This window comes from Cucurbitaria berberidis (assembly GCF_010015615.1).
Source record: "Cucurbitaria berberidis CBS 394.84 unplaced genomic scaffold K460scaffold_4, whole genome shotgun sequence".
Classification (NCBI taxonomy): domain Eukaryota; kingdom Fungi; phylum Ascomycota; class Dothideomycetes; order Pleosporales; family Cucurbitariaceae; genus Cucurbitaria; species Cucurbitaria berberidis.
This window is the reverse complement of record NW_024468938.1, coordinates 4,492,950-4,505,105: the sequence shown is the minus strand read 5'-3', so window position 1 is coordinate 4,505,105 and position 12,156 is coordinate 4,492,950. Positions and strand designations below refer to the sequence as shown.

Below are 12,156 nucleotides of genomic sequence, written 5' to 3'. Positions count from 1 at the left end.
CATACAACTGAGTTTTACTAAGTCGGCTCGCACCTCCGTGGGTTCACTCCTACTGGAGGGCTTGAATTAGTTTAAAATTGAATATTTGATCTACCCTTCAGCGATTCGAGGTGTGACTCGGTGTGTGAAAGCCCTCTATATGCTCCCAAATGCCCTCGATCGACTACGCATTCTGGGACATTAACGAAACGATGGTTTACTCTAAACGAGCATACTTTTTAAATTCTCACTCATGTTGGCCAACGGTCGCCAGTTTCCACCCCTTTTCTGTTGCAACCAACTGAATCTTGACATCCTTTGATATCTTCTCCATCTCGCTCGTACTTCCCACTTCCTCCAGCTCTCGCCGACTATTGTCGTCCAGCCCATGAAACAGCAGTGCTAAAGCACTCGATTTAAAGTCGTAGAATGGAGCGTGCATGCCTTCACCCTCCCATATTTTGCGCAACTGTGACTGATCCAACTTTGCTTGCACAACTACCCAGACGAAGAAGAGTAACGTTAAAACGACAGCTGCGCCTGAATAGATCAGCCACGCCCATTGCACACGTATGCACACCGTATTGTAGTGGACTTCGCCTCGGGCTGGCTGGCTTAGATTGGCATGACCGTGTTGTCGTATGTGCGTTGTCAAAGAGTCGGAAATATTCTTCATGAGTCCACTGATGTCTTCAAGTGTGCCATTGCCGGAACCAGCATGCCAAATGGCCATCATTGATTCATTGCCGAATAGGGCAGGTGGCGACCTCGTCCCATATTCCTGTATCTCACCTTTGAATAGATCCTTGAAGAGGTTCTCGTTGAGCGCGTTCCCGGCGATATCGGTCATAGAGTACACGCATTCCGCAGGGACAATCTGAGCTGCGTCGTCGTTGAGGAGAATGCCCTCAGCGCCTGCGCCTGGCTTGTTCTTGTCGCAGTACTTATCGACCTTGTCCTTTGGCATGAATTGGCAGGAGCCTCTAAACTTCGTACGCTTCTCAGTCACGTTATAGGACACTGAAACATTGTAAGGAAGCCATCGCGGATCCTTGGCCAAGTCGTAGCCCATCTCTGAAAGCTGTTGCTTCTTGTCGTCTTGAAGACAATCGAGATCGGCAACCCGGTAAGCCCCGAACATGAGGTTCCGTGGTAGCATATGCTCGCTCTCTTGGGTTTCCTTGAGTAAGCTGTTTCGAATCTCTGCCGAGTAAGATCTGACGCAAGGGGAGATCTTGCATGAATAGGCGACATAAGTTTTGGTGTCCAGTGCGCGAATGACATCAATAGATGGAAAACCTCGCGCAACGAGTGAACGTCTGTTTTCCTCAACGGAGCCGACCGCTGTGACAATCTCCAATGTAAGGTTTTGGCCCGGGGTATCCGCAGTTTTCAATGTTATTTTTGGATAGCGCGCAAATTCAGGGACCGGCGTGATGTTCCTCGGGTTTGGCCAGGGTACTTGGATCAAATTTGCAGTAACGTCTTCACATTTGCTACAGAACGCTAGCGAGCTGTATTCATTCGGGAACGTGCAATTCCCGGACTGGCAGGAGATGTCAAGTTGAGGTTTGTTTGTAGCAAACATTCCTTGATTGACTGAGTTGCGCACTTTCCAAGGTATACTGGTCGAGCTGCCCCCTACCGTTATACCCTCCTCTTTGTAGAAGTTTGTTCTTGGTATGAATGCGGTCTCGCGGGGTTCCACCTGAACACAGACTGGAAAAGTCACAATCTGCTGGGAGAACGGCTCGAGGAAGAGGATGACAATCGTGATGAATGCTCCGAGCGAGGAAACATGGCGGCCCTTATCATTCCAAAGTAGTTGCATTGCGCCCCATGGACCGCGGCTCGCCTCATCATGGATCCAAAAGCTGCGTAGAGAGCGCGGCCTTTTCAAGCTCGTCCATTTGATATGACTGATTCCTTCTGCGAGGATGAGACCGGCGGAGGTCTTCAATAGTACGGTGAAGGCAGCGATGAAGGTGTTAATCGACAGACTGTAAGGCCAGTGGGGGAGAGGCTTGTTGTTGAAGGCATTGACGGTCGTAATGATGCCTACCAAGGCGCCAACCACGAGGACTGCGCATGCTGTCTCTAACCACCAGATGTATCGTGACTTTTGGCGACCTTGAAATCCGTTCCCATCTTCGGAGCTCCCTTCGCTCCTTTTGTTGACCGTGTTTGTGTTTGTGTAATTCTTCTGCAGGTTTGTCGAACCGTCATGTAATTCCGGAGTCCTCGCATTGCTACCGTCATCGACTCGAGAGTATTCGACTTGAGAAACGGGTGAAGGTACTCGCTGCATGCTGCAGGTATTTTAGAGACTCCAGGTGAACACGGAAGTAATAGAGTTTGAGACTCACGACCTCTCGACATTTTATTGCATTTTAGCCCTGCGTTGGGGGCCGAATGCACCGTGTTGCATAACCTATGCAAATAAGATACTTTTATCGTTAAAACGCTAAGCAACGGGGCGTAAACTGGGGTATCAGTGCCAACGCACTTCTACGCGATCCTCGTATCTTTGCAAGCGACAATTGGTAGGCATGAAGCTTGCCAAGTCAGGCACCCGACTTGGCGGCGCGTCCAGGCAAGGCTCAAACAAACTGTCATTGTGTACACGAGCCGGCTGTACCTCAATCTCGCGACGGTGCCGAGCAGCTCAAACTCGGTGGCTGAATCCAATGTACAAAGTAATAAGTTGGCAGAAGTATGCAGAGACATCTGAGATGATTGAGAATGCGGATGGACAATATGAAGACGATTGCTTTAAAGTTGGCGGATTGTTGGACCCCACGCTATGTACCGCACGAAGGAGCTGGCACAGGTACCAAGGTAGGACAGCTGATAAACCGCGGCAGCCAATAAACCACCTTAATATTAAAACAAACTTAACACGTTATTTTTAAACCGCAATATATTAACTACTAATAATCTAATTTTAGATGTAATTATAATAATTAATTTATAAAATTTAAAAAAATAACTTTTATACCGCGCAGCTGCAAAAATATTTAGTATTAATTAAATTACTTTAGCATATTAGCACTAAAGGAAAATATAATTAAATGCAGAAAAATCTTAATAACGCATGCATTTTAACTTATAATAAAAATTAAAACTTATATAGTATATATAAAAATTATCTAATTATAAGCTTTTACTTATAAAAGCTATAATAAAAAATTTTGCTTTTAAATTATTAAAATAGGAAGTTTTTAATAAGTAGATTTTGCAATTTTTTAAAAAATATTATAATATTTTTACTTTTAAATATACTACTAGGATTAATTGCAAACAGCTCCTTACTAATACTAAATATAATTATAAGTTATACTTTAACTTTTTTTATTTAAAAATTTAAAAGTATAATATTAATGCGCGCTATATTTATAATATAAATAAAAAAAAATTTTTTATTAATATTACTTTATACTCTAAATAGGTTTTTTTAAAGCAACTTTAAAAGTAAAAATAAATTATAGCAGCCTTATAAAATAGTAACTAAAAGTAAATAATAATTTTAGCATATATTTGTGCAGATAAAAGTACAGTAAATTTAAGTATAATTTTTAAAAAAAAAAAAAAACTTTATAACGCTTAGTTACGCAATATAAAAGCTAAAAAATACTAAGTTTTTTTTATAACAAGTCTTTCTAAATAGTCTAATAATAATATTAATTTAGCCTAGCTTAAACAAGTTTTTAATTAGCATATAAAAAATAAGGCGTAGGCAAATTATAAAATTCTTATTTTTAATAGTTATAGCAGCTACTTTACTACTAATTTTATAAACTTTTACAACGCTAATAAAATTCTTTTAATAATATTTTTTTCTTATTTAACTTATAGCTTATAATTTTTAAATATAGTGCTTTTTTTGCCTTTTTTAACTGCCTATTTAACTAAGCTTTTGTACTATCTTTATTATAGCTAAAGCCTTATTTTTATAAATAAAAGTAATTTTTTTTTATTATTTTAGGCTGCTTATAATACTACGTTTACTTTTATAAATATATAAAAAGTATTTAAAGCTATAAGCATTAAGCTACCTAATACTAATATTATATTATAATAATTTAAAATATAACTACAACAGGAAGATTAAAAGTTAATAAATAAAAAAAATAGTAATAGGGATACTTAAAACTAGCTCTGCAATTTATTTAAAATTACTATAAAAGATAAAGCAAAAGTTAAGGCTAAATAGTTAGGCTTTGCACTATATTTTTTTTAAGTGCAAAATAAGCTTTTTTACTATAAAAACAAAAGTTTCTGCAACGCGCTTTTAACTAAAAAAAAGCATAAAAGTAAGAGTAAATTTCTAAATTTTTAATAGTGTAAAAAATTTTATAGCGCTGTAGTATTTTAAAATCTAAAAACTATCTAAAAAGCTTGCGCATATAATATAGTAAAATAATACAAAAATAAAGCTAAATAATTCTAAAAAAAAAAAATAAAAAAGCTAAAAGTAGTAACAATATTATATAAAAAAAAAATTATAAAAAAAGTAAAAGTAGTATAGTTACTTGCTAAAGAGCGCGCTATAAAAAAGCGTGTAGTAATAGTTTAAAAATAAACTGCTATACGCGCGTAAAAATAATAAAAAAAAAAAGCTATAATGTATTACACAGGTGAGTTAGTTGCCCGGTTAAGTTAGTTACAATACTAAGACTTTACTAAAATTAGTAGTCTTCTACTATTAAACGCAATGCCTTAACACAATAACGTATAATTTTTTTAAAAAAAAAACTAAATATAGCTTATAATTTAGGCTTTAAAACGCAATGCGAATTTTTTCTAATAAGAAGCTGCGCGGATTTATAGCGTCTTTTAAATAATATTTAGTAATTAACTAAAAGAAAAGCTTCTATAACATAATACTAGGCCTAATAAAATAAGGCTTTTTTTAATAAAAGAAAAAGTAATTGCCTAGTATATACTCTACTTTAAAGACTAAAGATTTCTGCCCTAACTAGCTGCTGTAAATAATATAGCTAATATTTTGCTAGCTAAATATAAGCAATTACTTATTAGCAAGAACTAGGCTAGCACGTTTATTAGATAATATCTACAGCTTAGTATTAGGACTTTTTAAAAGTATAACTATTAAAAAGCTTTATATAAAAATTTTAAGCTTGTATAAGGCTAGTTCTAATTTATAAAAAATATAAAAGCTAAGTATAGTATTTAGGATAAAAACATATATAACTTTAATAAGATAGGCTTTATAATAGGCTAGATATTATATAAAATTATTATTTTAAGTACTAACTATTAAAAACAGCTGAAGATAGTGCAGCAGGGTAATTAAGAGTAGGTAACAGTAATCTAAAGCATTAATATAATAAAGTAGGCTATTTTACTTTTTATTATTTTTGCAGGCAAGAACTACTTTTTAGCCTAGTATAAAAAAAATAGCCTGCTTTATAATTAAGTTATTGCAGTTTCTAAGAACGGCTAAATAATAAATAAGCTTATTTTTAAGTAGTTAAAGCACTTTAACAAGCATACTAAAAGGAAGGTTATTAGTACTTATTATTTGCTTGTTATTAATAGTTATAAAAGCTATATATTAGTCTAATTTTAGCAGTACTGCAAAAAATAAAAAATTATTACTTTTTATATATTTTTATATTTATCGCACTTGCTATAGCTACTTAATATAGGTTGTTTTGCGCCTTTAAAAAAGGCGTATAAGTGCTAAGCTAAAAAGCTAATATACAATAGCATTAACTATATTACTAAAATTAAGTTTTTACTGTACTTTAAACTAGCTTTTAATACTACTATTATAAAAAGTAATATTTTAAATAGCTTTAAAAGCGCTAGTTTAGTTTTTTTTAACTTTAAAGCTGTAATATTAAAACTTAATATTTAGTTATATACTTTACTACTACTTACTATTAAAAATAGTCCTTAGGAGTTAAAAACACTAAGTAATACTTTAGAATTTAAGTTTTAGTTAATGCTAGTTAAGACAAAAATTTAAAAGTACTTAAATAGTTTTTTTATTTTAATAGTTAAAGCTTTTAAAAAAATTTTAAAAAGTATAGCTATAGTCGCGCATAAGCTTGTGTTAGTGTAGAAAAAAATTACTAAGTTTTAAGCAGCTAATAAAGCTGCTATATAATAAAAATTATATAAAAAAAAGCAAGTATAGAAAAAAGGGACTTTTATAGTAAAAGATAGTTTTTAATTAACAATTCTAAAAGAGTTTAAAGCGCGTAGTAATAAAAAAAAAGTAAAAAAGTAGGCATATACTAAGGCAGGTAAGCTTTTTTAAAGGCGCTATAAATACTATAGTAAGGCTAGGCATAACGCGCAAATGTGCAAGTAAGAAGTAGAAGTAGTTTTTAAATAAATTAGTTTATTATAATTTACTGCTATAGTTTTCTACAGTGCTGTACTATTGTGTATAGTACTAATTTTAATAGAGTTTTAGCATTGTGACTAACTTAACCGGGCGATTAACTTGCCTGTATAATACGTTAACCTTATAAAAACTTTATAATAGGGCAAATAAATATAAGCAAATAATTTTATATTTTGCAAATTTAAATATAGCAAAGCATTATTATATTATAGACGCTAGAAGTAGTAGTTTAGATATATTATAGCTACTATAGCTTTTACTTAAAACTACCGCGCGCGGCTGCTAAATTAATTTTTTAAAAAAATTTAAATAGTATAAATTAATTGCAAGCTTCTATTTACTAATACTTTATAAAATTTTATAATACTAATTTTTGTAAGTAGCTCTATAGCTTTATTTTTGCAAATAGGTGACTTTAGTTAAGGTGGTTTATCGGCTGCTGCGGTTCATCGGCTGTCCTACCTCAGTACTTTACGCTCGGCGAAATTTGCAGTTGCGACCGCCACCATTCCAGACACAAAAGTCACACCTCCTTCGTAGGTACAGCACTACCAGACACTAAACGGCATCCTTGTCTCGCAGGGAGATTGGAGCAGTTTCCGAGGGCTGTATCGTGAGTTATTATAAGCTCTAACACGACTGCGCCACCTTTCGGAGACCCTACTCTTAGCTGCCGGCCTGCTCTCTAGTACACTACTACAAGTTTCATTTTGTCCTTGATCGCGGGTTGAAGAGATGGAATGCTGGTCGAAGTGAGGACGTCACACTACAAGCATACGCAATGAAGGCTACTTGTCCCCTGGCTTTCTCTTCTGCCAAATAACCCTGCGCTATTAGACACGGTATTTCACTTCACGCATCCCCAGCAACAAGCTCCGCGCACATCTCCGCCAGCGCGTATATAGTACCACTCGGCATGGCAGCAATCGGGTCAGGGAACACACTCGCATCGCACACCCTCAAGCCCTTTACTCCATTCACCCTAAACTCATCATCTAGCACCGTCCCCAAGGCGCAGGTGCCCATGGGATGCAACACAGTTGCAGCAAAAGCCCTGATCCTCGAGTCGATATCCTCGTCGCTGCTCTGACTTGTTAATATGGGAAACTTTGGGTCTGCAGGCGGGGCTTCGCCTTCGATTTCAGAGGCAAACGGCTCGGTTTCGACTAACTTGATGTTCTCGCGCACGGCACGGCGCAGGATGTAGCGATCTGTGTGGGTGGAGAGGAAGCGCGGATTACAGATGGGGCCATCGTTGGGATCGGCGGATTTGAGGGTTATAGTTCCTCGGGAAAGCGGGAGCATATGCAGCGCTGCGAGAGCAATGTGGGTACCGGCTCCGCTGACTGTAGGGTAGAGGAGTGGGTTTGCGGCGAGGGGGTGGTAGAAAGTGAGGTTCATATAGTGGCATCTTTTATCGAGTAGCATCGAGTGCTGACCGTCTCCAGATCTAGTATCGAGGCTGTCCTGTTCGAGATGCGGCATCAGATTTGCAGCCTCGATATTTGCGATGAGAGAAAAGTCAATTGGCAGTCCTTGGCCATACTCTGGTCTCGCCGTTCCTTCAAAGGGAACAGAATACCCCTTTGACGGCTCTTTGAGCTTGTAGTACTGAAAAAGGATCGAGTGGTCGAAAAGGTTTTGGCCTACAGAGGGAGCATCAACAATGGTCGAGATATCATGTTTCGTGAGGTCGACTTTAGGGCCGATTCCAGAGAGCATAAGAATCTGAGGCGTTTTCTGTGCGCCGCAGCAAACAATTACTTCTTTGCTCGCATACAGCTTCTCGCCGGATAGTAGTTCCACGCCAGTCGCTCGCCTGGACTCGTCGAAGATTATTCGAGCCACTGGCGTATCGCAAAACACCTCGACACCGCTGAGATCGTACACCTTGGCGCTATGTTGTCGAGTCACCGTTGAGGCTGACGTCGCGCGGAAGCATTGATTAAAGTCGGCCAGTCCAATTGGGTCGCCTTTTGCAGCATCTGGATTGTATCGATGGCCCAGCTTCTCCGCACTCTTTTGCAAAATCTCCCTGAGCGGATACTTTCTTCCTCCGACCGTGTGAATCAGCCCGTCAAACCCACAGTAATCCTTGTCAGCCTCGAGATCAAAATGCGTTTCCAGCCTCTTGATATACTTTAGCATGTTGTTGAAAGTGAACCTCTGATGGCCCGCCTTCTTCGCCAACACCTCATGATCAGCAGTCGAAGCACGCATCCACATCCCTACGTTGACGCCACTTGAACCAGATAGGAGACGGCCAGCGGGGTTCATGATCTCTCGGTTATCAAGATGATCTTGTGGGGTTGTGGAATAGTCGACAACGAGGCCTTCTTGAAGGAGCTGGATGAGGGCGGTTGGATCGGATACATCGTTAACTTTCGGGTGTTCGACGGCATTTGGCCCCGCTTCCACGAGCGCGATTCTGGAATCTGGAAGGTATTTCTTAAGGCGCGAAGCAATAACAACGCCCGCCGTACCCCCGCCGACAATGATGTAATCGAAAGAAGAGTCCATAAGGGTGAGTATAGGGTTTAGTGACTAAGGATCAATCTGGGATTGATTGTGGTAGGTAAGCCTTTGATTTCGTCACCAAATGTGAGAACACCGCAGCTTTATGTGCATGGTACGTATCAGCGCTATGGTTTTCACTCTGCGCGGATGACAGAATATTGTGGATAATAGTGAGCCAGTACTGGGAGGGTAAGCTGACCTAAGCCACGACCCGTTTGGGCTCGTCGTAGTGTTCTCTAATGTTGATCAAGTAACGGCGTACTTTGATCCCTCCATATTGCAGCTTACATACTTATGGTGTTGCTGTAAGTAGCAAATGGTGTTAGCCTTCCATATGGGGTTTTAGATGAGCATACTGATGGGACATGGAAGAATCGGAAAACGAGACTGGGGACCGCAAAGCACGCATTGCGTGAGACATAATCATTTTATGAATTTCTACTTTTCTTTTTGTGGTATAGAACAAGGCAAGTGCACATAATCGCCCTAGGGTGATGGATATCCCTCGCTGTGACACTATCCGTCAACCTATTTCTTGGAAGCGGCCTGGGCAAGGTCGGCAAGCGCCTCGCGACGCTTGAACTTGGCATCCTGGATCACGCTCGCATCGGCGTCGCTGGAGAAGTTTCCTGTCCATGTGACGAACGTCTGTCCCTCGTGCTTGCCTGAAGTGACGGGGTACGCTCGGATGGTAGAGACGGCAGACGAGTACGAGAGCTCGGGCTGGGACGAGATGACGCTGTATGTGATGAAGTGGTCGATAGACTACATGCCGCGCGTTAGTCTGTCATTCTAAGAAGATGTAGAAGCAATGTAGACTCACCGAATGCTCCTCCTGCTTCACCTCAAGGACCGTCTTGTCCTTGAACGTCCACTTGACGACATCGGTCTCATCAGAGGCTCCCTTGACCCACTCGCTCTTGTCGAGCTTGGACCAGAACTTGCTGAAGTCCTGGAGTTTGATGAGATGCCAAACGGCAGAGAAGGGCGCCTCGATGACGGCCGACTCGCTGACGAAGGTCGAGGTGGGGATGCTGCTAGACATGATTTGTAGCGTGCAATTGGGTCTGTTTCTGGTAGTCTGAAGAGTGTTGTTTGGGGGGTAGCTGGGTTGAAGAGGTAGAGAGAGGTGGTGTGAAGCTGTTTGGCGGGGCAAAGTGTTTGTGCTATAGCTATGGCGTCATGGGAAGCTGTTTTTTTGAAGGAATGCAGCTGCAGAGCTTCGCATGCCCCTCCCCCGCATCGCGCTTGTCCCAAACAGGTCGCTACCAACACTTACTCCGGCCTTACGCTTCTAACATTCTCATCTATGCATGGAATTACCTTTGTATTGTATGCCTTTTCTGTATCAAGACTTGACCATAGCCCGCCCTTCTCAACTATGCCTTGACTCCTTTCAAGGCTACGCACAAGGTTCCTTTTCCCAATCTAACATCGCCCCCTGGTCAACCACACATGGCTTGCTTTGTCTTGTCGTAGTCAAGCATTGTGCTGTTCAGCGTTCTCGCTCCTTCTCCTCGATTCCAACTCGGTCACTTCAAATGTGATACGGACACTAGACAAGTCCGTGAAACCATCTGAGATGGAGTCACAGCCACGGTTGTGCTGTTGCCACCACCACATCGGAGGGTTTCATGCACCGATGGCCCCGACCGCTATACTCTTTTCGTCCTACCTGAGGACGCGCAACCACCGCCTGCCTGCTCACAATCTGGCCAGACTGGTTCTGAAGACGCGGCATAGAAGCCTATCTTTCATGACTCTTCGAGCTTATTCTGCGCGCTTCCCAGAATCCTGTGAAATGACGTGCCATTGGCCTTGCGATATCCATGGCGTATTTAGAACCTATTACACTTGCGTGGCGACAGGGCAAAGAGGGGTGCAACATACGTACGTCTGCACGTGCTGCTTGATGCCTGGAGTTGCTCTGTGTATAAGTGGTGTGAAAAGGTAGGATGTGACGGTTTCTTTCCTGCATCATCAATCCCTACTTTACCTCCGAATCTATCACAGTTACTACATCTACCACATCTACCACATCACTTGGCACATCATCACCATGCCTTCAGTCACATACATGAACCAATCCGCTCCATTCTGGGACTTCGTCGCCAGCCTGGAGCAGCAAGGCTCCCGGCATCCCTCATCTCCCCAAGGTCGCAACCATAACCATGAGCACGAGCACGAGTACGAAGAGGAACATCACGGCCCTCCACCATCCTTCGGTCCCTGGGGATGGGGACAGTTCTTCGGCGGCGGGAGGGGAATGCCTCATCGTGGCCCCCCGCCGTATGGCCCTCCTCCACATCATCATGACGAAGAAACCGGCGAGAGCAACGAGACGTCTGGCGAGAAAGACCCAGAGAAGGATGAGAACAACGACAACGGCGAAGGACCCTCGGCCAACTCAGGCTCTGACAACGAAGGTCGTCCCCATGGCCGAGGCCATCACGGACGCTGCGGCGGTCGACGAGGCCGATGCGGTCCTGGTGGGCCTGGCGGACGGGGTGGCTTCGGTGGACCTGGCGGACGAGGAGGTTGTGGACCACGTCATGGACATCATCACGGCGGTCCCGGTGGCCACGGAGGTCGCGGAGGTCATGGACGCTGGGGACCTTGGGGTCGTGGCGGGCCATTTGGTTTCGGCGGAAACTCGTTCGATCCCTCCACCCTCGCCGCCCATTTCTGGGACCAGTTTACTGAGAACCGCGGTAGCAACAAGAAAGAGAACAGCGACAACGAGGACTACACACCCGACGCCGACATCTTTGACACTGAAAATGCCTTTGTAGTTCACGTCTCGCTTCCCGGAGCGAAGAAGGAAGACGTGGGCGTGAACTGGGACGCCGAGAAGAGCGAGTTGGCTATTGCTGGAGTCATCTACCGCCCTGGTGACGAGGAGTTTCTGAAGACGTTGGCAATGAACGAGAGGAAGGTCGGAGCCTTTGAGAGGAAGATTCGACTTGGCACGCGCGCTACCCCAGCGCACATCGATGCTGAGGCCATAACGGCGAAGTTGGAGGATGGCGTGCTGAGGGTCGAGGTGCCCAAGTTGGACACCGGATACGTCGAGGTCCGCAAGGTGGATATTGAGTAGGAGCGGATGGGCGTGAGGGGAGAGGGTATCTTGCTGTACACATAGTTTGACGATGGAATGATGATTTTGTTCTTTTGCGCATTTTCTTCTTTGACTGGTGCATATGTGTCTTTTATCGATGGACTTGTTGTTATTGTTGTTGTTGTTATGTTCATTTACTCTTTGATTGGTGTATCGTGTATGA

The 12,156-nt window shown here is 42.0% G+C and overlaps 4 protein-coding genes across 4 annotated transcripts; 1 reads left to right on the top strand and 3 right to left on the bottom strand.

Moving 5' to 3' along the window:
• Window positions 1–25: 25 nt before the first annotated feature.
• K460DRAFT_369193 (uncharacterized protein) lies at window positions 26–2,734 on the bottom strand. The gene is made up of 2 exons (XM_040933912.1): window positions 2,346–2,734; window positions 26–2,288 (listed from the first exon to the last, which is right to left on the bottom strand). Exon 2 carries the CDS (start codon window positions 2,285–2,287, stop codon window positions 227–229), a length of 2,061 nt encoding a protein of 686 aa, XP_040786892.1. The 5' UTR covers window position 2,288; window positions 2,346–2,734; the 3' UTR covers window positions 26–226.
• Window positions 2,735–7,210: 4,476 nt separating this feature from the next.
• On the bottom strand, window positions 7,211–8,878 carry K460DRAFT_287279 (GMC oxidoreductase; the record flags this gene model as incomplete). The annotated part of the gene is made up of 2 exons (XM_040928950.1): window positions 7,211–7,671; window positions 7,798–8,878. The coding sequence occupies 2 exons, from the start codon at window positions 8,876–8,878 to the stop codon at window positions 7,211–7,213; spliced, it is 1,542 nt and encodes a 513-aa protein (XP_040786891.1).
• Window positions 8,879–9,262: 384 nt separating this feature from the next.
• On the bottom strand, window positions 9,263–10,010 carry K460DRAFT_419253 (Bet v1-like protein). The gene is made up of 2 exons (XM_040937995.1): window positions 9,699–10,010; window positions 9,263–9,640 (listed from the first exon to the last, which is right to left on the bottom strand). The coding sequence occupies exons 1-2, from the start codon at window positions 9,918–9,920 to the stop codon at window positions 9,404–9,406; spliced, it is 459 nt and encodes a 152-aa protein (XP_040786890.1). The 5' UTR covers window positions 9,921–10,010; the 3' UTR covers window positions 9,263–9,403.
• A 924-nt stretch (window positions 10,011–10,934) lies between these two features.
• On the top strand, window positions 10,935–11,972 carry K460DRAFT_357938 (HSP20-like chaperone; the record flags this gene model as incomplete). Its single annotated transcript, XM_040932072.1, has 1 exon — window positions 10,935–11,972. One exon carries the CDS (start codon window positions 10,935–10,937, stop codon window positions 11,970–11,972), a length of 1,038 nt encoding a protein of 345 aa, XP_040786889.1.
• Window positions 11,973–12,156: the final 184 nt, after the last annotated feature.

Bases quoted from the DNA above. Each gene is read 5' to 3' on its own strand.
- K460DRAFT_369193 (XM_040933912.1), bottom strand. From the start codon at position 2,287: ATGCAGCGAGTACCTTCACCCGTTTCTCAAGTCGAATACTCTCGAGTC.
- K460DRAFT_419253 (XM_040937995.1), bottom strand. From the start codon at position 9,920: ATGTCTAGCAGCATCCCCACCTCGACCTTCGTCAGCGAGTCGGCCGTC. The intron at 9,641-9,698 runs GTGAGTCTACAT...CGCGGCATGTAG, and splicing joins TGAAGCAGGAGGAGCATTCG to TCTATCGACCACTTCATCAC.